This window comes from Dendrobates tinctorius, unplaced genomic scaffold, assembly GCF_039654945.1.
Source record: "Dendrobates tinctorius isolate UK_male_01 unplaced genomic scaffold, ASM3965494v1 ptg000089l, whole genome shotgun sequence".
Taxonomy (NCBI): Eukaryota; Metazoa; Chordata; class Amphibia; order Anura; family Dendrobatidae; genus Dendrobates; species Dendrobates tinctorius.
The window spans coordinates 1162490-1187178 of record NW_027361757.1 but is presented as its reverse complement, the minus strand read 5'-3'; the positions used below and the strand labels follow the sequence as shown (position 1 = coordinate 1187178).

Here is a 24689-nt window from a genome sequence, read left to right as displayed (position 1 = left end):
CATAGACATACTATTAAAAATGAGCTGGACACGCCTGTAGGAATACACTTCTCTAGACCTGGACACAACTTGGCAGATCTAAAAGTCCTAATATTGAAAGGTCATTTTAATAGTAACATAGTAACATAGTTATTAAGGTTGAAGGAAGACTTTAAGTCCATCTAGTTCAACCCATATCCTATCCTAACTTGCCCTAAGATGTTGATCCAGAGGAAGGCAAAAAAAAAACCATGTGGCAAACAGTAAGCTTCACATTGGGGAAAAAAATTCCTTCCCGACTCCACTTACAGCAATCAGACTAGCTCCCTGGAACAACGCAATATTAAGGAAACTAGTGTATATACCCTGTAATATTATACTTTTCAAGAAAGGCATCCAGTCCCTTCTTAAATTTTGTTAGGGAATCACTCATTACGACATCATATGGCAGAGAGTTCCATAGTCTCACTACTCTTACAGTAAAGAATCCGCATCTGTGAGTATGCTTAAACCTTCTTTCCTCCAGACATAGAGGATGCCCCCTTGTCCCCATCACAGGTCTAAGAGTAAAAAGATCATTAGAAAGGTCTTTGTATTGTCCCCGCATATATTTATACATTGTAATAAGATCACCCCAAAGCCTTCGTTTTTCCAAACAAAATAACCCCAAGTGTATTAACCTGTCTTGGCATTGCAGACCCCCTAGTTCCCTAATAACCTTGCTTGTTCTTCTCTGCACCCGCTCCAGTTCACCTATGTCTTTCTTATACACCGGAGACCAGAACTGTGCACAGTATTCTAAGTGTGGTCGCACTAGTGACTTATATAGAGGTAAAATTATGTTCTCCTCATGAGCATCTATGCCTCTTTTAATGCATCCCATTATTTTATTTGCCTTTGCAGCAGCTGCCTGACACTGGCCACTAAATGCGAGTTTGTCGTCCACCCATACACCCAGGTCTTTTTCAGTGACAGTTTTGCCCAGTGTTTTACAATTAAGCACATAATTATACAACTTCTTCGTTCTACCCAAGTGCATGACCTTACATTTATCCCCATTAAAGCTCATTTGCCATTTATCAGCCCAAGCTTCTAGTTTACATAAATCCTCCTGTAATATAAAATTGTCCTCCTCTGTATTGATTACCCTGCAGAGTTTAGTGTCATCTGCAAATATTGAAATTCTACTCTCTATGCCCCCTACAAGGTCATTAATAAATGTTAAAAAGAAGTGGGCCCAATACTGACCTCTGTGGTACCCCACTGCTAACCGTGACCCAGTCTGAGTGTGCTCCATTAATAACCACCCTTTGTTTCCTATCCCTGAGCCAGCTCTTAACCCACTTACACATATTTTCCCCTATCCCCATTGTTCTCATTTTATGTATCAACCTTTTGTGTGGCACTGTATCAAAAGCTTTTGAAAAGTCCATGTACACCACGTCCACTGTATTCCCTTGGTCCAGTCCTGAACTTACCTCTTCATAAAAGCTTATTAGATTAGTCTGACAGGAACGGTCCCTTGTAAACCCATGTTGATATTGGGTCATGAGGTTATTCTTCTCCAGATACTCCAGTATAGTATCTCTTAGAAAACCCTCCAGGATTTTACCCACAGTTGAGGTTAAACTTACTGGCCTATAATTTCCAAGTTCAGTTTTTGTCCCCTTTTTGAATATTGGCACCACATTTGCTATACGGCAGTCCTGTGGTACAGACCCTGTTATTATGGAATCTTTAAAGATTAAAATTAATGGTCTATCTATGACTGTGCTTAATTCCTGCAGTACTCGGGGGTGTATCTCATCCGGGCCCGGGGATTTGTCAATTTTAGTGATTTTTAGACACCGCCGTACTTCCTGCTGGGTTAAGCAGGTGACATTTAATGGAGAATTTTATCCCTGATCATGTTATCCGTCATGGGATTTTGTTGTGTAAATACTGTTGAAAAAAAGTCATTTAGCATATTGGCTTTTTCCTCATCCTCATCCACCATTTCACCCAGACTATTTTTAAGGGGGCCAACACTATCATTTTTTAACTTATTACTATTTATGTAGTTAAAGAATATTTTGGGATTATTTTTACTTTCTCTGGCAATGAGTCTCTCTGTCTCAATCTTTGCTGTCTTGATTTGCTTCTTACAGAATTTATTTAATTTTCTGTATTTATTTTATGCCTCATCACTACCTACTTGCTTTAATTCTCTAAATGCTTTATTTTTATCTCTTATTGCTCCCCTTACAGCTCTATTTAGCCATAGTGGTTTCCTCCTATTTCTCGCATGTTTATTCCCATATGGTATATATTGTGCACAGGTCCTATTCAGGATGCTAATAAACGTCTCCCATTTTCTTTGTGTATTTTTATGTCTCAGGATATCGTCCCAGTTAATTGCACCAAGATCATCTCTCATCCGTTGGAAATTTGCCTTCCTGAAGTTTAGTGTCCTTGTAACCCCTCTACTACACATCTTATTAAAGGATACATGAAAACTTATTAATTTGTGATCACTATTACCCAAGTGACCTTCAACCCTTACATTTGATATGCGGTCTGGCCTGTTGGTTAATATTAGGTCTAGCAGTGCCCCACTCTTGTTGGGTCCTTAACCAGTTGTGAAAGGTAATTGTCTCTCATAGTTGTCGAAAACCTATTACCTTTGCTGGAACTGCAGGTTTCGGTTCCCCAATGTATTTCAGGGTAGTTGAAGTCCCCCATAATAATGACTTCTCCTTGAGTCGCTGCTTCATCTATTTGCTTTATGAGGATATTCTCTGTTGCTTCCATTATTTTTGGAGACTTATAACAAACCCCTATCAGTAATTTATTATTTTTCCCCCCTCCCCTTATCTCTACCCACAGGGACTCTACATTTTCATTAGATTCATATATATTATCACGAAGGATGGGTTTTAAGGATGATTTTACATATAAACACACGCCTGTTCGGTCATTTCTGAACAGACTATAGCCCTGTAAATTAACCGCCCAGTCATGGCTTAATTATGTTCCAACAACATTAACTCCAATTCTTCCATTTTGTTGGTGAGGCTTCTGGCATTAGTATACATGCACTTTATTATTAGAAGGAGAAACACAAGAGCACGCTATAAATCCCATATAGAAAAGTACAATTTTTATTATTATATTAGTAGCAAAAGTACAAAAACGGATAATAACAGATGTGCTCATAAATAGTATGGACAATATGTCCCATGACCCAACCTCACACCCCCCCAGAATGGAAAAACCAGGTGGATATATACCGTGAACCTTAGGTCATGTCTTAGATCAAGATACCAGCCCAGCAGATCTAAAATAAACTAAGTAGCAAGAACCAAATCCGTTCATGCAATTACCCACTCACAGTAAGAGTCAGAAAGATAGAGTCGGCGCTGGCCAGGATCAAAAAATCATATCAGAAGACCAAGGAACAACTCACCGGGGAGGGGAGGAGGAAGGGGTCCAACAGTGGGGCCTCCGACGCGCGTTTCGCGACGTCCCCCGCCGCTTTATCAAGGAGGAGAATAAGTGAGAGAGTCCCGGTAGGGCCTTCAAATAGCCCCTGACCCCGGTCACATGACCGGCGTCCACCAATCAAAGTGGCACAAACGGCGCATGCGCCATGGTGTCTGCAGGTCCTGTGCTGCAGTGCGGCGTCCACACACTGCGCATGCGTCGGGGCAAAGCGCACTGTGCTCAGGGACGCCGACCGCAACATGGAGCCGCACACCACACGGCGATGCGCACGGCCAAACAAGGATTTATGGGACACAATGTGAATGGTCCCAAATCCAAAAGTCTAAATCAAGGGACCAAAATTGCGTAAAAATAGCCACGCTGTATATGAATAGTGAATAGACACTATAAATAATGTGCACAATACCCCTAACAATAATAAGTATAGCAGTACAGAAAAGTACAATTTCCAACCAATTACAACAATCAAACATAGATTCACTGGAAGTAAAGTACAGTAGAGTATACAATCAAAACAAGAAGGGGAAAAAATATCACATTCAAAAATACACAGTATGTTGCAAAAAGTTTGATCTGTTAGGACGTCCGTAGATGTTCTTGATTGTAGACAGTAAGATATTGGATCCACTATATAGGGCTAGTAGAAGCCGAACCTGGGCACATAAGGAAGTAAACTAAAAAATAAACATATCAAAAATATTTTAAAAGCAATAAAGATAAAAAATAATAATTAAAAACAATCACTGCAGAACAACATGGGAAATATGGAGTCATGCAGAAACCACAAACAAGGAAAGCCATGTCACAATACGTTGTTTCAGGTTACCATCTAAACCCAAAAGGAAGAAAAGGGGGGGGAAGGTTTGTTACGTTAGCCACCAAAAAGAAGAAAAGAGGGGGAGGTAAGGAGGGGGGGGAGAGGGGCACCAACAACAAAGTTGGAGATGGAACATTACAAAAATGGAATAAAACTTAAAGACTCATTCAATCCTTTAGGTTTCATGGTGTCCAAACGGACAATCCATTTAAACTCCATTTGCCCAAGAGTTTTTTTTATAATCCCCACCCCTTATACCCATATGTAATGCATCAATCCCTCTAATTTTCAACAGACCTGCATCACAGTTGTGGAAGGCCCGGAAGTGTCTGGGAATAGTTTTCAGTTCAGTGGAATCAGACACAGTCCTGGCTGCGCCAATGTCCCGCACGTGTTCACGTGTCCGCACCCTCAGCTCTCTCGTGGTGAGGCCCACATAAATTTTAGGGCACGGACAAGTTGCGTAGTAGATGACATTTGACGTACCACATGAAATCCGTTGTCTAATTGTAAACTCCCTCGTACCATCCGAGGAGCTGAAGGTGGAACAGCGCAAGACATTGGCGCAAGCCAGGCAATGTCCACACTGAAAAGAGCCACATACCGGACCACTTATCCCAAAGAAATTTTTGGGAGTAGGCACATAGTTCCTAGAGCGGTGTGGCGTCATGGAAGGGGAGTGCCCCAGGGCAGTCCTCAGGGCTGGTTCTGTCTCCAAAATGGACCAGTGTTTTTGTAGAATAGTGCGCATATTGTGCCATTCATGGTTGTATGTAGATATAAACCGTATAGGTCCATCTCTATCTTGTCTGCCGATCCTCGCAGTGGGTTGTAAAAGACCACTACGTGGGGTACACCTAGCTCGATCATAGCCCCTCTTAATACACCTACGGCTATAACCCCTCTTGAGAAAACGATCACTCATGTCTTGTGCTTGTTTCTCAAATCGATCATTGGTGGAGCAGATGCGTCGCATGCGAAGGAACTGTCCGACCGGGAAGGCCCTCACAGTGGCCGGGTCATGGGCCGAAGATGGATGTAATAAGGAATTGACAGAGGTGGGTTTCCTGAAGACGTCCGTCTGGATACGCCGATCAATATCGATCTCCAGACGGACATCCAGGAAATCCACAACCCTGCCATCACACCTATATGTCAAGCGAATATTATAATTATTGACATTCAACGACCTCATGAAGTTCCCGAGCTGGTCGGCTCCACCATCCCACAAAAATAAAATATCATCAATGAAGCGGTACCAGCACAGCACATGGGAGACGTCCCGCGGGCCCCCGTCGCCAAAGAGATTCCTCTCCCAAGCCCCTAAAAAGAGGTTGGCATATGAAGGCGCACAGGCCGCCCCCATGGCTGTGCCCCGCTTCTGTAGATAGATTTGGTCTTTAAAAACAAAAAAATTGTGGGTCAAGATGAAGTCGACCAGCTCAAAAATAAGCTCACATAGTGGGCCATCCAGGTCGGAGGCCCCCAAAAACAGTCCAACAGCATCTACTCCAACCAAATGATCGATACATGTATAGAGGCTTTCCACATCGGCAGTAACAAGAAGAGTAGAGGGTTCCACAAGGATGCCATCGACCCGTGCCAGAACGTCCGTCGTGTCACGGATATAAGATGGCAGTGTTTCCACTAATGGTTTCAAATAGAAGTCAATAAAGCGGCATACAGGTTCACAAATACTGCCAATCCCAGACATGATAGGACGCCCTGGGGGGTCAAGGGCATCCTTGTGGACCTTAGGTAGAAGATAGAAAGTGGGGGTTCTGGGGAATCTCACCACCAAACCATCCAAAACCCTCTTGGTTATAACACCGCTTTCAAAAGCCCGCTCCAGGATTAGTCTAAGCTCATGTGAGAAACGAATCCCTGGGTCCGAGGGCAATTTTTGATATGTTTCTGGGTCCCTCAATTGACGGAACACTTCTTTCTCGTACTTACAACTAGGCCACACCACTACATTCCCCCCTTATCAGCTGGCTTAAATACAACGTCCTCCAGTGACTGTAATTGGAAGATCGCCTGACGTTGTTTTTGAGTTAAATTATCCAATCTGCGCCGTGAGGACAATTTCTTAAAGTCCTTACTCACTAATTTAGTAAAAATATCCACAGAAGGGCACAGCGACAAGGGGGGGAACCTAGTGGATTTAGGCCCAGAAGAAGGAGGAAACTTACTTTTAGATGGACCATCTTGTTCAGCAAGCAGGTCCTCAAGGTCACGAATTGCCTCCTTTTCGGTGTTATTCAGGGACCCAGGAGCATAACTTGCAGTGTGGAGTTTTTTCAAAATTAATTTCCTTGAGAATAATTGGAGATCTTTCAAAGCTGTAAAGTAATTAAAAGAGTTTGTAGGTGAGAATGTTAGTCCCTTCCCCAGAACCTCCAATTGGACATCTGTAAGAACATGATTTGAAAGATTTAATACCTGTAAATCTCCCCGAGGAACGCCCTGGGGGACTCCCGATCCCGCAGCTCTGGTTTTTGTAAACTGACGCGTCTCAACCCTCTTGGCAGAAGTCACCTTAGGGCCAAAATTCGGCCCACTGCCTCTCTGCCCCGGATCATCCTCTTGGGTTGAAATATTATAGCGAAGTGAGGTAGATCTTGACCGTGAATAGGATGTGTTCCTATATCTTGGGCGGGATCTACCATTCGTATCTCGCCATCTGTATACCCTAGAGAGTTGTTTATCTTGAACATCTCTTTTGAATTTTTTAGCCTTATTTACTTGAATGTCCTGAGCCCATTTCTGTAGGTCCAAATCAATCTGGTCCGTTTGGACACCATGAAACGTAGAGGATTGAATGAGTCTTTAAGTTTTATTCCATTTTTGTAATGTTCCATCTCCAACTTTGTTGTTGGTGCCCCTCCCCCCCCTCCTTACCTCCCCCTCTTTTCTTCTTTTTGGTGGCTAACGTAACAAACCTTTCCCCCCCCTCCTTTTCTTCCTTTTGGGTTTAGATGGTAACCTGAAACAACGTATTGTGACATGGCTTTCCTTGTTTTTGGTTTCTGCATGACTCCATATTTCCCATGTTGTTCTGCAGTGATTGTTTTTAATTATTATTTTTTATCTTTATTGCTTTTAAAATATTTTTTGATATGTTTATTTTTTAGTTTATTTCCTTATGTGCCCCGGTTCGGCTTCTACTAGCCCTATATAGTGGATCCAATATCTTACTGTCTACAATCAAGAACATATACGGACGTCCTAACAGATCAAACTTTTTGCAACATGCTGTGTATTTTTGAATGTGATATTTTTTCCCCTTCTTTTTTTGATTGTATACTCTACTGTACTTTACTTCCAGTGAATCTATGTTTGATTGTTGTAATTGGTTGGAAATTGTACTTTTCTGTACTGCTATACTTATTATTGTTAGGGGTATTGTGCACATTATTTATAGTGTCTATTCACTATTCATATACAGCGTGGCTATTTTTACGCAATTTTGGTCCCTTGATTTAGACTTTTGGATTTGGGACCATTCACATTGTGTCCCATAAATCCTTGTTTGGCCGTGCGCATCGCCGTGTGGTGTGCGGCTCCATGTTGCGGTCGGCGTCCCTGAGCACAGTGCGCTTTGCCCCGACGCATGCGCAGTGTGTGGACGCTGCACTGCAGCTTATTTTAGATCTGCTGGGCTGGTATCTTGATCTAAGGCTGGTTTCACATTTGCGTTTTTTTGCGCTGTAAAAAAACGCATACGTGCGCATGCGTTTTTTCCCCTATATTTAACATGGGTGCGCATACCTGCGCGCTGGTAAGCGCATGTATGCGATTTTCATGCGCTGCGTTTTTTTGGGGTGTGCGTTTGTATTTTCCAGACGCAGCATGTTGCATTTTTTGGCCCTGCAAAAAAGCGCATGCGCACGTATGCGCACGTTTTGCGCTAAAAATGGCCATTATAGCCTATGGATGCGCATACGTGCGCACTGGCATGCTCATGTATGCGTTTTTTTGCACATGCGTTTTTTTTTGTTAACCATGGAATTTAGGGGTTTGGGTTAGAGTTAGGGTTAGTTAAGGGGGTTTAGGGTTAGGGTTAGGGTCAGGGTCAGGGTTAGGGTTGGGGTTAGGGTCAGGGTTAGGGTTAAGTATGGTTTGGTTAAGGGTTAGGGTCAGGGTTAGGGTTAAGTATGGTTTGGTTAAGGGTTAGGGTCAGGGTCAGGGTTAGGGTTAGGGTTAGGGTTAAGGTTAGTTAGGGTTTGGGTTAGGGTTAAGTATGGTTTGGTTAAGGGTTAGGGTCAGGGTTAGGGTTAGGGTCAGGGTTAGGGTTAAGTATGGTTTGGTTAAGGGTTAGGGTTAGGGTCAGGGTTAGGGTTAAGTATGGTTTGGTTAAGGGTTAGGGTCAGGGTTAGGGTTAGGGTTAGGGTTAGGGTTAAGGTTAGTTAGGGTTTGGGTTAGGGTTAAGTATGGTTTGGTTAAGGGTTAGGGTCAGGGTTAGGGTTAGGGTCAGGGTTAGGGTTAAGTATGGTTTGGTTAAGGGTTAGGGTTAGGGTCAGGGTTAGGGTTAGGGTTAGGGTCAGGGTTAAGGTCAGGGTTAGGGTTAGTTAGGGTTTAGGGTTTGGGTTAGGGTTAAGTATGGTTTGGTTAAGGGTTAGGGTCAGGGTCAGGGTTAGGGTTAGGGTTAGGGTTAAGGTTAGTTAGGGTTTGGGTTAGGGTTAAGTATGGTTTGGTTAAGGGTTAGGGTCAGGGTTAGGGTTAGGGTCAGGGTTAGGGTTAAGTATGGTTTGGTTAAGGGTTAGGGTTAGGGTCAGGGTTAGGGTTAAGTATGGTTTGGTTAAGGGTTAGGGTCAGGGTTAGGGTTAGGGTTAGGGTTAAGGTTAGTTAGGGTTTGGGTTAGGGTTAAGTGTGGTTTGGTTAAGGGTTAGGGTCAGGGTTAGGGTTAGGGTCAGGGTTAGGGTTAAGTATGGTTTGGTTAAGGGTTAGGGTTAGGGTCAGGGTTAGGGTTAGGGTTAGGGTCAGGGTTAAGGTCAGGGTTAGGGTTAGTTAGGGTTTAGGGTTTGGGTTAGGGTTAAGTATGGTTTGGTTAAGGGTTAGGGTCAGGGTTAGGGTTAGGGTTAGGGTCAGGGTTAGGGTTAGGGTTAGGGTCAGGGTTAAGGTCAGGGTTAGGGTTAGTTAGGGTTTAGGGTTTGGGTTAGGGTTAAGTATGGTTTGGTTAAGGGTTAGGGTCAGGGTTAGGGTTAGGGTTAGGGTCAGGGTTAGGGTTAGGGTTAGGGTTAGGGTCAGGGTTAGGGTTAGGGTTAGGGTTAGGGTCAGGGTTAGGGTTAGGGTTAGGGTCAGGGTTAGGGTTAGGGTTAGGGTTAGGGTCAGGGTTAGGGTTAGGGTTAGGGTTAGGGTTAGTTAGGGTTTAGGGTTTGGGTTAGGGTTAAGTATGGTTTGGTTAAGGGTTAGGGTCAGGGTTAGGGTTAGGGTCAGGGTTAGGGTTAGGGTTAGGGTCAGGGTTAGGGTTAGTAAAATCATGGTTTGGGTTAGTGTGAGGGGCCACCTAATGTTGGAAAAAAACGCAAACGCGGTAAAAACGCACTAAAAACGCATACAAACGCATAAAAACGCTGCGTTTTTTTCATGCATGCTCATAAAAATGCTTGAAAAAAACGCAGCAGTTGTATGCTTTTGTATGCGTTTTTTCAATGCGTTTTTTTGCGGGAAAAACGCGCTGCAAAAAAAAGCAAGTGTGAAACTAGCCTAAGACATGACCTAAGGTTCACGGTATATATCCACCTGGTTTTTCCATTCTGGGGGGTGTGAGGTTGGGTCATGGGACATATTGTCCATACTATTTATGAGCACATCTGTTATTATCCGTTTTTGTACTTTTGTTACTAATATAATAATAAAAATTGTACTTTTCTATATGGGATTTATAGCGTGCTCTTGTGTTTCTCCTTCTAATAATTATATGCTTTGAGTTTACGCCTGGGGTGTTGGAGTTTGGTTGTTCCTTGTCTCCTCATCACCCTTTACTTATGGGACATTCGTTGTCATTACATGCACTTTATGTATCTCTCTGTACCTCTATTCTTTCTTAAATTATTAACTGTTCTAACCCCACCCCCCATGCCACCCCCACCCCCAATTTCATTATTTCTGCCTAGGTCTCTATCTGCACTGTCTTCCCCTCCTATAAAAGGAATACCCTCACCCCATCCCTAGTTTAAACACTCCTCCAACCTTCTAGCCATTTTCTCCCCCAGCACAGCTGCACCCTCCCCATTGAAGTGCAGCCCATCCCTAGCGTAGAACCTGTAGCCAACTGAGAAGTTGGCCCAGTTCTGCAGGAACCCAAACCCCTCCTTCCTACACCAATTCCTGAGCCACTTATTAACCTCCCTAATCTCCCGTTGCCTCTCTGGCGTGGCATGTGGTACAGGAAGTATTTCCGAAAATACCACCTTGGCGGTCCTTGCTTTAAGCTTACAGCCTAATTCCCTGAAATCATCTTTAAGGACCTTCCACCTACCTCTAACTTTGCCATTTGTGCCAATGTGCACCATGACCACTGGATCCTCACCAGCCCTTCCCAGTAATCTGTCAACCCGATCAGCGATGTGTCGGACTCGAGCGCCAGGGAGGCAGCACACCGTTCGATGATCCCTGTGTTGTGAACTCATTTTCTGGTTTAGCTCTGGCTTCTAGTGAGGGTGGTGGAGCTGGCTGTGTTGACAGAATAGTCGTGAGTTCTCCATCCGGGCTCCCTCTATTGGTGACAGTAGGTAATGAAGCTGATCTAAATGGCAGAGACCTGCCACCTGAGGAGGAGGACTGTGAGTGGACATCAGGAGTCTCTGACTGGATTTAAGACAGCCGACGCTCTAATTTTGTGCTGGTGATTTTTCCTGCCCTGAGGTTCTTGTTTCCAGTTCTGTTCCTGCTTTCTCAAGCTAAGTGTGCTCTGCTATTTTTTCACATGAGATTTGGTCTGGTTTACTCAGTTTTTGTGGTCAGCCAGCCCCTGCTGGGGCTGTGCTGAATTTCCATTCTTATGTCTCTGGTTATGCCAGTTTGCTTTTTGTCCCTGATCAGATTGGTCTCTTTTTGCTCTGTCTTCAGAATATACCAGAGTGCTGCTATAGGGAATTGAAGTCTAGCGACTTCAGGTTTTTTGTTATCAGAAAGTGTTGGTCATTTTTTGGCAGGGTTTTGTGCGTGATTGCAGACAGCATCTTTCCTTTCCTGTCCTTTCTTGTTAGTGTGGGCCCCATCGTTTGCTCAGCCTATTTTTCTATCTGTGTTTGTGTTTTCATCTTGTCTCACCGAAAATACATGTTTGGGGGCTGTCTATTGCTTTGGGGTCTGCTCTGGGGCAGTTTAGACTTCCCCTTTTCTTGCTTTAGGCTTATTTAGTTCTCCGGCTGTGACGAGGCATCTAGGATCATCGTAGGTACGCTCCACGGCTACTGCTAGTTGTGTGGATAGGATCAGGGATCTGCAATCCGCTTAGTTACCAACCTCTCTGGTTTTCTGTGGCTTAGCTTGTTTTTGTTTTTCCTCCTCGGTGACTCATTCATAACACCCTGTCTTTGTGACAGATTGGCCTATCTGTTCCCCTAATAATTGAGTCTCCCACTACCAGAACCTGTCTGACCTGCCCTGCTCTCCTATTTCCCCCCCTTACTGGAGCATACACTCCTCCAGCTTTCAGAGGGCATGCCTTGCTGCAGCAGTGCTACTCCTAAACTGACACTCCCCTCATCTGCCAACTTAGCAAACTTATTGGGGTGTGCCAGATCAGGACTAGCCTCCCTGATGCTCTTCCCTCTACCCCGCCTTCTAACTGTCACCCAGCTAGCTGCTTCATTGTCCTGCAGCTCCAACCTAGCATCCCCCCTCATCTATCCCATTGAGCGTCTGCTCAGTGAGCAGAAGACTCCTTTCCATATTGTCTATGGATCTCAGTGTTGCCAGCTGCACATTTAGATCCAGTATCTGGGCTTCCAAAAGTGACAGAGAAAGAAAAATTTGGGAGTATAAATTTATAAATATGTTTCATTCTCTAACAATAGGACTGAATTTGACTCCTAGATTCATGACTCATTACATGGACACAGTTCACACCTCCACAAGAAGGTCTTCAGATCTCTAATAGAATACTTGGTCCTCATCTGCATGTGTAACAAAAACTTTAATTTGATTTCCTTGGCCTGTCTCTAGCTAACATCACCTCATGTCCTGTTATAATTCCTATTTAGATGTTGCTGTCTCTTCTCAGTAATTCACTTGTAATGAAGCCTGATGAAGGGGCCTTCTGAGCCCTGAAAGCTTGCTTGCAAATATAACTTCTCTGGCTAGACCATAAAGGTATCAATCCTTGAATACTTTTCTCAATTTTTTTTTTTTGGGGGGACAAAAGTATTTACATCAAGTATTCAGCATGACATTCTAATTTGTGTAAGCACCTCTAGATATGTAAAAACCTGAAGTATAAGGTTAGGTGCAGTCAAGCGTATTTTTGGTCCGAGTGCAATCCAACAAAACATTGGTTTGCACTTGGACCAATGTTAAGCTATGGGGCTGTGCACATTTCTGATTTTTCCCTCAGACAGAGACTATTCGAGGAAAAAATCGCTACACGCCTGAGTTTGATCTGATATTCAGGTTGCACTCGGCCATGCAAATCAATGAGCCCATATAAAACATCAGACTGCACTCAGATGACATCTGAGTGCAGTCCAATTTCCACAGACTGACAGAATAGAAGTCCCAGGGAGCATTTCAGTTAACAAAAATGCTTTATTTGAATTCTACCCCAAAAAGTTTTAATACAAGTTATGTGTACAGAGTTTATCCAACCGAAAAAAATGCTCAATACAGTTATCTCAATGTACAAATGTTCTAATTACTAGAATGTCGGAAAAAACTAAATGATTCTACTCTTAAATACCATAAATGATTTGCTCCTCCAGGGGCTCAATTATAAAATGCATTTTGTGCTAATGCAAATATAATGTGTTCAAGTCAAGAAATTCATTATTTTCAGGTTTACAAGTATCTGAGACTTCCTCATCTCCATGCTCACCTATCAGCAGTTGCAATTTGAAAAATCCGACCGTACCTACAGAAGTGTCTGAGCACAGCTTGTGCCACGTGGAGATTGAAATAGAGACAATACCTTCAGTGAATCAGATACCACAAGCCTGTCAGACGGGCATCATTCGCAGAACTATCAAATACTCTGAAACAGACCTGGACTCTGTACCACTCAGGTGCTACCGAGAAACCAACATAGATGATATTTTGGCGGAAAACGAAGGACTGGATTCAGCTATTGGCAGTCAAAAGGACAGTGAAAGCAATACTGATACGAGCACTGAGAAAGCAGAGCATAAGGAAGACCCTGTCATCACAGAGATACCTACATTTCATAAGACTATGACCCAAGGCAGTGTAGAAGAGGACGATGATGAAGTGTTTGAACCAATGAAGTTGGGAGAGATAAAAAGGTGAGAAACTGTACAACAATATAATCCATTGCAAAATTAGTATTACATATATGCCCTTAATAGTGAAGTTACACCTCTCAAAATTCACTTAAATTATAGCTAATTTTCTTATGTGACTCATTTAACCAAAATCTCCTTCTGCACAAGATGGAGTGATTATTTATCAGTCAAATAAGGGTCCTGTATTCAGTGATTGAACAGACCTAATTGTACCTGTCCTCATTGCTTGTATACACTGTGCTTGTATACACAGTGCTTGTTGACACTGTGCTTGTTGACACTGTGCTTGTATACACTGTGCGTGTTGACACTGTGCTTGTGTACACTTTGATTGTTGACACTGTGCTTGTGTACACTGTACTTGTATACATTGTGCTCGTTGACACTGTGCTTGTGTACACTGTGCTTGTTGACACTGTGCTTGTATACACTGTGCTTGTGTACACTGTGCTTGTTGACACTGTGCTTGTATACACTGTGATTGTTGACACTGTGCTTGTTGACACAGTGCTTGTGTACACTGTGCTTGTTGACACTGTGCTTGTATACACTGTGATTGTTGACACTGTGCTTGTTGACACAGTGCTTGTGTACACTGTGCTTGTTGATACTCTGCTTGTGTACACTGTGATTGTTGACACTGTGCTTGTGCACACTGTACTTGTCTACATTGTGCTTGTATACCCTGTGCTTGTGTACACTGTGCTTGTGTACACTGTGCTTGTTGACACTATGCTTGTATACACTGTGATTGTTGACACTGTGCTTATGTACACTGTACTTGTATACATTGTGCTTGTTGACACTGTGCTTGTATACACTGTACTTGTATACATTGTGCTTGTTTACACTGTGCTTGTTTACACTGTGCTTGTTTACACTGTGCTTGTTGACACAGTGCTTGTGTACACTGTGCTTGTTGACACTGTGCTTGTGTACACTGTGATTGTTGACACTATGCTTGTGTACACTGTGATTGTTGACAATGTGCTTATGTACACTGTACTTGTATACATTGTGCTTGTTGACACTGTGTTTGTATACACTGTGCTTGTTGACACAGTGCTTGTGTACACTGTGCTTGTCTACATTGTGCTTGTATACACTGTGCTTGTTGACACTGTGCTTGTGTACACTGTGATTGACACTGTGCTTGTGTACACTGTACTTGTATATATTTTGCTTGTTGACACTGTGCTTGTGTACACTGTGCTTGTACACACTGCTTGTGTAAACTGTGCTTCTTGACACTGTGCTTGTATACACTGTGTGCAAAAAATAAAGGTAACCAGCTCACCTGCTTTCTTGGCTAGTAGTGGTGCGTGGAAGCTCGGATATTTCGTGAAGCCACACGTGGAGTAAATCAATAATGAACAAGTTTCCAGCTTCCAAATATAGAAAAATGTATTCAAGGCATAAGAACAAGGATAAACGGACATGCCCCATCATAGCGGAAAGACACAGCAACGCGTATAGAACAATATGTTCTTTTTCACTGTGCTTGTGTACACTGTGCTTGTTGACACAGTGCTTGTATACACTGTGCTTGTGTACACTGTGCTTGTTAACACTGTGCTTCTGTACGCTGTGCTTGTATACACTGTGCTTGTGTACACTGTACTTGTGCACGCTGTGCTTGTGAACACTGTGCTTGTTGACACTGTGCTTGTGTAAACTGTACTTGTGAGCACTGTGCTTGTGTGCGCTGTGCTTGTGTACGCTGTGCTTGTGTACGCTGTGCTTGTGTGCGCTGTGCTTGTGTACGCTGTGCTTGTGTGCGCTGTACTTGTGTGCGCTGTGCTTGTGTGCGCTGTGCTTGTGTACGCTGTGCTTGTGTACAATGTGCTTGTTGACACTGTGCTGGTTGACACTGTGCTTGTGTACACTGTACTTGTGTGCGCTCTGCTTGTGTATGCTGTGCTTGTATACACTGTGCTTGTTGACACTGTGCTTGTGTACACTGTACTTTTGAGCGCTGTGCTTGTGTGCGCTGTGCTTGTGTACGCTGTGCTTGTTTGCGCTGTGCTTGTGTACGCTGTGCTTGTGTACGCTGTGCTTGTGTACAATGTTCTTGTTGACACTGTGCTTGTGTGCACTTTGCTGGTTGACACTGTGCTTGTGTACACTGTGCTTGTTGACACTGTGCTTGTGTACGCTGCACATGTGTACGCTGTGCTTGTGTACGCTGTGCTTGTGTATGCTGTACATGTGTATGCTGTGCTTGTGCACGCTTTGCTTGTGTACGCTGTGCTTGTTGACACTGTGCTTGTGTACACTGTACTTGTATACATTGTGCTTGCATACACTGTGCTTGCATACACTGTGCTTGTATACACTGTGCTTGTGTACACTGTGCTTGTATACATTGTGGTTGTTGACACAGTGCTTGTGTACACTGTGCTTGTTGACACTATGCTTGTATACACTGTGATTGTTGACACTGTGCTTGTTGACACAGTGCTTGTGTACACTGTGCTTGTTGACACTGTGCTTGTATACACTGTGATTGTTGACACTGTGCTTGTTGACACAGTGCTTGTGTACACTGTGCTTGTTGATACTCTGCTTGTGTACACTGTGATTGTTGACACTATGCTTGTGCACACTGTACTTGTCTACATTGTGCTTGTTGACACTGTGCTTGTTGACACTATGCTTGCATACACTGTGCTTGTATACACTGTGCTTGTGTACACTGTGCTTGTGTACACTGTGCTTGTTGACACTATGCTTGTATACACTGTGATTGTTGACACTGTGCTTGTTGACACAGTGCTTGTGTACACTGTACTTGTATACATTGTGCTTGTTGACACTGTGCTTGCATACACTGTGCTTGTATACACTGTGCTTGTGTACACTGTGCTTGTATACATTGTGGTTGTTGACACAGTGCTTGTGTACACTGTGCTTGTTGACACTATGCTTGTATACACTGTGATTGTTGACACTGTGCTTGTTGACACAGTGCTTGTGTACACTGTGCTTGTATACACTGTGATTGTTGACACTGTGCTTGTTGACACAGTGATTGTGTACACTGTGCTTGTTGATACTCTGCTTGTGTACACTGTGATTGTTGACACTGTGCTTGTGCACACTGTACTTGTCTACATTGTGCTTGTTGACACTATGCTTGTGTACACTGTGCTTGTATACCCTGTGCTTGTGTACACTGTGCTTGTGTACACTGTGCTTGTTGACACTATGCTTGTATACACTGTGATTGTTGACACTGTGCTTATGTACACTGTACTTGTATACATTGTGCTTGTTGACACTGTGCTTGTATACACTGTACTTGTATACATTGTGCTTGTTTACACTGTGCTTGTTTACACTGTGCTTGTTTACACTGTGCTTGTTGACACAGTGCTTGTGTACACTGTGCTTGTTGACACTGTGCTTGTGTACACTGTGATTGTTGACACTATGCTTGTGTACACTGTGATTGTTGACAATGTGCTTATGTACACTGTGCTTGTCTACATTGTGCTTGTATACACTGTGCTTGTTGACACTGTGCTTGTGTACACTGTGATTGACACTGTGCTTGTGTACACTGTACTTGTATATATTTTGCTTGTTGACACTGTGCTTGTGTACACTGTACTTGTATATATTGTGCTTGTTGACACTGTGCTTGTATACACTGTACTTGTATACATTGTGCTTGTTTACACTGTGCTTGTTTACACTGTGCTTGTTTACACTGTGCTTGTTGACACAGTGCTTGTGTACACTGTGCTTGTTGACACTGTACTTGTATACATTGTGCTTGTTGACACTGTGTTTGTATACACTGTGCTTGTTGACACAGTGCTTGTGTACACTGTGCTTGTCTACATTGTGCTTGTATACACTGTGCTTGTTGACACTGTGCTTGTGTACACTGTGATTGACACTGTGCTTGTGTACACTGTACTTGTATATATTTTGCTTGTTGACACTGTGCTTGTGTACACTGTGCTTGTACACACTGCTTGTGTAAACTGTGCTTCTTGACACTGTGCTTGTATACACTGTGTGCAAAAAATAAAGGTAACCAGCTCACCTGCTTTCTTGGCTAGTAGTGGTGCGTGGAAGCTCGGATATTTCGTGAAGCCACATGTGGAGTAAATCAATAATGAACAAGTTTCCAGCTTCCAAATATAGAAAAATGTATTCAAGGCATAAGAACAAGGATAAACGGACATGCCCCATCATAGCGGAGAGACACAGCAACGCGTATAGAACAATATGTTCTTTTTCACTGTGCTTGTGTACACTGTGCTTGTTGACACAGTGCTTGTATACACTGTGCTTGTGTACACTGTGCTTGTTAACACTGTGCTTCTGTACGCTGTGCTTGTATACACTGTGCTTGTGTACACTGTACTTGTGCACGCTGTGCTTGTGAACACTGTGCTTGTTGACACTGTGCTTGTGTAAACTGTACTTGTGAGCGCTGTGCTTGTGTGCGCTGTGCTTGTGTACGCTGTGCTTGTGTGCGCTGTGCTTGTGTACGCTGTGCTTGTGTACACTGTACTTGTGTGCGCTGTGCTTGTGTGCGCTGTGCTTGTGTACGCTGTGCTTGTGTACAATGTGCTTGTTGACACTGTGCTGGTTGACACTGTGCTTGTGTACACTGTACTTGTGTGCGCTCTGCTTGTGTATGCTGTGCTTGTATACACTGTGCTTGTTGACACTGTGCTTGTGTACACTGTACTTTTGAGCGCTGTGCTTGTGTGCGCTGTGCTTGTGTACGCTGTGCTTGTTTGCGCTGTGCTTGTGTACGCTGTGCTTGTGTACGCTGTGCTTGTGTACAATGTTCTTGTTGACACTGTGCTTGTGTGCACTTTGCTGGTTGACACTGTGCTTGTGTACACTGTGCTTGTTGACACTGTGCTTGTGTACGCTGCACATGTGTACGCTGTGCTTGTGTACGCTGTGCTTGTGTATGCTGTACATGTGTATGCTGTGCTTGTGCACGCTTTGCTTGTGTACGCTGTGCTTGTTGACACTGTGCTTGTGTACGCTGTACATGTGTACGCTGTGCTTGTGTGCGCTGTGCTTGTGTACACTGTGCTTGTTGACACTGTGCTTGTGTACGCTGCACATGTGTACGCTGTGCTTGTGTACGCTGTGCTTGTGTATGCTGTACATGTGTATGCTGTGCTTGTGCACGCTTTGCTTGTGTACGCTGTGCTTGTTGACACTGTGCTTGTGTACGCTGTACATGTGTACGCTGTGCTTGTGTACGCTGTGCTTGTGTACACTGTGCTTGTGGACACTGTGCTTGTGGACACTGTACATGTGTACGCTGTGCTTGTGTACGCTGTGCTTGTTGACACTGTGCTTGTGTACGCTGTACATGTGTACGCTGTGCTTGTTGACACTGTGCTTGTGTACGCTGTACATGTGTACGCTGTACATGTGTACGCTGTGCTTGTGTACGCTGTGCTTGTGTACACTGTGCTTGTGGACACTGTACATGTGTACGCTGTGCTTGTGTACACTGTGCTTGGTGATTTTCCCTAATTGGAATATAGGAATGTTTGGTGATTTTTAGTAGTAGAAATATTTTGCTCTTCTCAGAGTTTTACGCGTAGGTTCACCATCATTTCAACAAGTATTGTTATGCTGAACATGTAGTTTGACCTTCGGACATCAGGTTATAGAGTAGGATTTGCAGAGTTCATTAATATATAGTTTTGTCTGAAAACAAATGGTACAATCTGTTATTTATTTAAAGAGAACCTGTCACCAGAATGTTATATCCCGAACTAATGGCATGTATATAAAGGTACTTTAATGCTGAATAAATCCTTACCTGAAATCTGTTGTGCTGTTGCTGCCTGCATCCTGTCCCTGAGTGACAGATCACTGACACATGAGTGATCAAGAGACAAGAGGCAGGCGGCAGTGGGGGAAATGCAGAGAAGTAGGAGAGCTGCGAGTGCAGTGCTTGCCCACTGCACTTGCAACTCTTTAGGGTACAATTTCATCTATGTATTTCTCTAAAACAAGAAAACAGATTTCTACCAGAAAGGAGATTTGCTCAGCATTAAAGTACCTTTATATGCACAGCATTAGTTTAGGGTACATAATCCTTATGACAGATTCCAGCTACCAAGGGTACATACATACAGTTATACAACAAAGGCTGTCATTTGCTAATAGGACAACTCTCCTCAGATCAGAATAAGCAAAATTAAAAGAATAGATTACAAGTTTTGTAGAATCTTTTCCCACAAAAACTATTCATTACGTTATTTAGCTTCTCCAGCCTTGGACAGCATAGCTAACGTGACAGGATCCCTTTAAAACAAAAATACAACTGTGCAGAGGCATAAAGGGTAAGTAGTTCTAGAATAGTATATTAAAAGGAATCTGTCACCTCATTTTACCCCTATGAGATGTGACCACCATCATCAGGAGCTTATCTACAGCAATCTGTAATGCTGTAGATAAGCCCCCGATGTAACCTGACAGAGAAGAAAAATGAGTTGTATTATACTCACCCCAGGGTCCGGTCCTATCTGGTCCAATGGGTGTCGCGGTCCGGTCCGGCGCCTCCCATCTTCTAGCGATGACGTCCTCTTCCTTGCTTCTGTCGCGGTTCCTACCTTTCCCGGCACCTGTGCACTGCAGTATTCTGCTCTGCCCTCAACAGGGCAGAGAATTACGCCTGTGCTGGAGTCGCGACGGGAAACAAAGAAGAGGACGTCATCGCTAGAAGATGGGAGGCACTGGAACCGCACCGCAACACCCATCGGACCAGACCACCCCCCTCGTGTGAGTATAATATAACTTGTTTTTCTTCTCTTTCAGGTTACATTGGGGGCTTATCTACAGCATTACAGAATGCTGTAGATAAGCCCCTGATAGCGATATGCGAAAAATGAGGTGACAGATTCTCTTTAACAAATAAAATTAAATGGGTTTCTTCACTGAATTCTTGTATCATCCACAGTGTAAGTAATAAATATTGATCTCTGAGGGACTGACCACTCGGATCCCCACCAATCCAGAGGACAGGGATCCTAAAGTCTCCTGAGTGAATGAAGTGGAATCACACTGATCCCAATGTCATTCATTTCTATAGGACAGGCAGAACAGATAAACACACAGTGCTAGTAACATAGTAACATAGACATAAGGTCTTCCTTCAGCCTTCAAAACTATCTAGTTCAGCCTATTTTTAGTGCAGCTGTTCTGCATTGTTGATCCTGGGGAAGGCAAAAAGCCCACAGAGTAGAAGCCAATTTTCTCCATAGGGAAAAAAATTTCTTCCCGACTCCTAATCTGGGTCAACCATCGACCTATAATATTATGTTATTCGTAACCTTCTATACTGTTACTCACAAGAAAAGCATCCATTCCTTTCTTAAATTCATTCAGTGAGTTGGCCATCACCACTTCCTCAGGAAGAGAATTCCAGAGCCTCACTGCTCTTACCGTGAAGAACCCTCTTCTATGCTGGTGCAGAAATTGTCTTTCCTCCAAACGAAGAGAATGACCCCTTGTTCTTGTCACAGTCCTTGCTCAGTTTATGCAGACGACTTTAGGAACATGTTCACAACATAAGTGAGGGTCCTAATAGTTGGATCTACAGTGATCTTATATTTATCTATTCATGCACATAAAGTTCTATTATTTTACATTGCACTACTGCTATATTTACTATAGGTAATTAACCACTTAACGCATATGGATTAAACTGTATGCCAATACCGGGGTCTGCACGTATGGAGTGGCCTCAGAGGCTGAGCCCATTCCATATGCAGCAAATGCTGTACTATACATCTGGCATCTGCCTGTAACAGCAGGGACTGAAGCTCGGATTGCTGATGTTTGTACATTTAGACGTTGCTGTCATGACATGATCTTGAGCCAATTGGTTTGCATGGCATTTGGGGTCTACTGAAAGTCCTTCTTGCCATCTTGGATCTCTCATAAAGCCCAGCAAAAGAAAAGACAAACAATCCTGTTTTACTCATTACAAAAAAAGAAATTAATAAAAAATAAACATATTTGTTATGGTAACATCCACCAGAGTTCGACCTAAAAGCATATAAAATTAGTTAACCTGGACAATAAAAAAAAATTGAAATGGCAGAATTACAGTTTTTCATCACCTTCCACCAAAGTTGCAATAAAAAGCCGCCAAAACGCTAAAAAAGTTACAGGTCTCAGAAAAAAATTTGGTATCAACATAGTCATACTGGCCAGGGGAAACCTATTGCAAGGTCACTATTGCCACATAAAGATTGATGTTTTCTCATATCTTCCATTTTTCTCCTATCTTTTTTTCATACTATTTAATTAGTGAAATATTTTATATTTTATTGACTTAGTAATGGTAACTTGTACTATAATTTTTTGTTTTTCAGGGAAACTATACAGACACCGTTGCGTTCACCTTTGACTTTCCGTTTGTGTCATCGATTCTCCGAGGACGGCATGGACTCATTCAGCAAACATTTTGAAAGTATTATGGAATCTCATAGAGCCAAGGGTACATCTTACTCCAGTCTTGATTCCATTGACATTCTTTCTTCCTCTTTACAAAATCAAAACAGCTTCTTCACGTTTGACCTTTCAACACTGACCTCAGAAACCCAGAAGCAGATCTGCAGGAACGCTCAGCTTATTGAAGACAACTTTGCACCTTTAGCTCACTTGGAGCAGGACTCGGGGACAAGTTCCACTACTGAATCTGCCTGGAGCGAGAGAGAGGAGGAAACCATAAATGTTATAAGGGTTACACACAATGAGCTGCACAGTTCCTCTCCATCTGAGCACAGCCTAATTATTGCTGATGCCATTATACACAGGTATGTCATAACATAACCCTACTGGTTTTGGAATAATGATGTTTTCAAACAACCTATTAGGAAATTCTGAGTTAACCCCTTAACGACCAGAGGGGTATTTTTGGTTTTGTGTTTTCGTTTTTCGCTCCCCTCCTTCCCAGAGCCATAACTTTTTTTATTTTTTGGTCAAAATGGCATGGGATGGCTTGTTTTTTTTGCAAGATGAGTTGTACTTTTGATTGGTTTTAGGGTCTGTGCCCACGGTGCGGATTCTACTGCGGATCCGCAGCGGATTTGCCCCTGCGGATCTGCAGCAGAACTGCAGGTGATGTACAGTACCATTATAGCCTATGTAAAAAATAACCGCTGTGCACATGCTGCGGATTTTGTGCGGAAAAAAAGCAGCGTGTCATTTCTTTTGTGTGGTTTTGCTGCAGTTTTCCACCTGCTCCATTCTACAAATCCGCAGGTTGAAAACCGCAGTGGAAAACCGCACAAAAACAGCAGTGAAACCGCACAAAAAATGCACTAAATCCGCCAGAAAAATACAGGTCATTTGACCTGTGGATTTAGTAAAATCCGCGCGGAAAAATCCACGGGAGGACCCGTACCGTGTGCACCCGTACCGTGTGCACGTAGCCTTACCTTGTCATGTAACAGAAAATGGGAAAAAAATTCCAAGTGCGGTGAAATTGAAAAAATTGCAATCCTACACTTGTTTTTTGTTTATTTTTTTGCTAGGTTCGCTAAATGCTAAAACTGACCTGCCATTATGATTCTCCAGGTCATTACAAGTTCATAGACACCAAACATGTCTAGGTTCCTTTTTATCTATGTGGTGAAAAAAAATTCCAAAGTTTGTGAAAAAAAAGTTGCCATTTTCCGAGACCCATAGCGTCTCCATTTTTTGGGATCTGGAGCTGGGTTAGGGCTTATTTTTTTGCATGCCGATCTGTCGTTTTTATTCGTACCATTTTGGTGCAGATTTAATATTTTGATCGCCCGTTATTGCATTTTATTGCAATGTTGCAGCGACCAAAAAAACGTAATTCTGGCGTTTCGATTTTTTTATCGCTACGCCGTTTACAGATTTGGTTAATTCTTTTTTTATATTGATAGATTGGGCGATTCTGAACACGGCGATGCCAAATATGTGTATATTTGATTTTTTTTTTTTGAAAGGGGGGTGATTTGAACTTTTATATTTTTTTAATATTGTTAAAAACATTTCTTTTTTTACCTTTTACTTGCTTCAATAGTCTCCATCAGAGACTTGAAGCTGAATTTGTCTAATCGCCTCTGAAACATAGAGCAGGGCTGCAGTGAGCAGAAATGCTCACTTGCTATGAGTGCCGACCACTAGGTGGCACTCATAGTGATGCAGCAATGACAAACACAGGGATCTTCTCCTGATCCCGGGTTGTCATGCCAACCCGTCGGCAACTCGCTGTCATGTGACACGGGCGCCAATGGGAGGAGGAAAGGACTCTCTTCCTGGGCATGCATGTTAAATGAGTTTGACAGCGGCGTTTAACATCTTAACAGCAGCGGATGAATCACGATTTCACCCACGGCTGTTAGGAGATCAGATCAGCTGTCATGTCCCAGAAAAGGTGCGGGCTAATCGCCAGAGCCCACACCAAAGAGGGGAGGCTTCGAATGATGGACTGTGTCCGTCATTGGATTTTAAGGGGTTAAAGGTGTTGTTCCTTTCAGATAATCTTTGATCCCTGCTGCAATTTGTTATAAAATAACAAACCTTGCTGATCTCCCTGTCCCCGGGTTCAATGACGACTCTCCACAGCTGCTCTTAGTGTCCAGCATTGGCTACGATGATGATCACACATCGACAGCACAGCAGCAATCGGTGAGCTTAGAGGCTCTGCCAGACAAAATGCCCCATTCAGAGCTGCTGAGCTCAGGGATTGGCTACAGCGCTGTTAATGTAGCGTCAGTGCTGCAGCCAATGCCAGGCACCAGGAGCATCGGCAAAGACTCGCAATTGGATCTGGGGACGATTGAGTATAGTACAGTTGGTTAACAAACTGCAGCCGAGGCCAAAGAAGGACAACCCATTTTACAAAGCGGGTGACCATGTAAGACCTTTATTTATTTGGGTTCATGTATAATTCATGTATGATTCCTTTT

General features: G+C 43.2%; 1 protein-coding gene across 1 annotated transcript in view; it reads left to right on the top strand.

Annotated features, from left to right (window-relative positions):
* Positions 1 to 24689, top strand: part of PSD (pleckstrin and Sec7 domain containing) — a 582815-nt gene that overhangs the window by 193361 nt on the left and 364765 nt on the right. Inside the window, exons 5-6 of the mRNA XM_073585761.1 lie at positions 13281 to 13743; positions 22119 to 22562. Of these exons, the coding sequence (XP_073441862.1) occupies positions 13281 to 13743; positions 22119 to 22562 (907 nt within the window). The remainder of the gene's footprint in view (positions 1 to 13280; positions 13744 to 22118; positions 22563 to 24689) is intronic.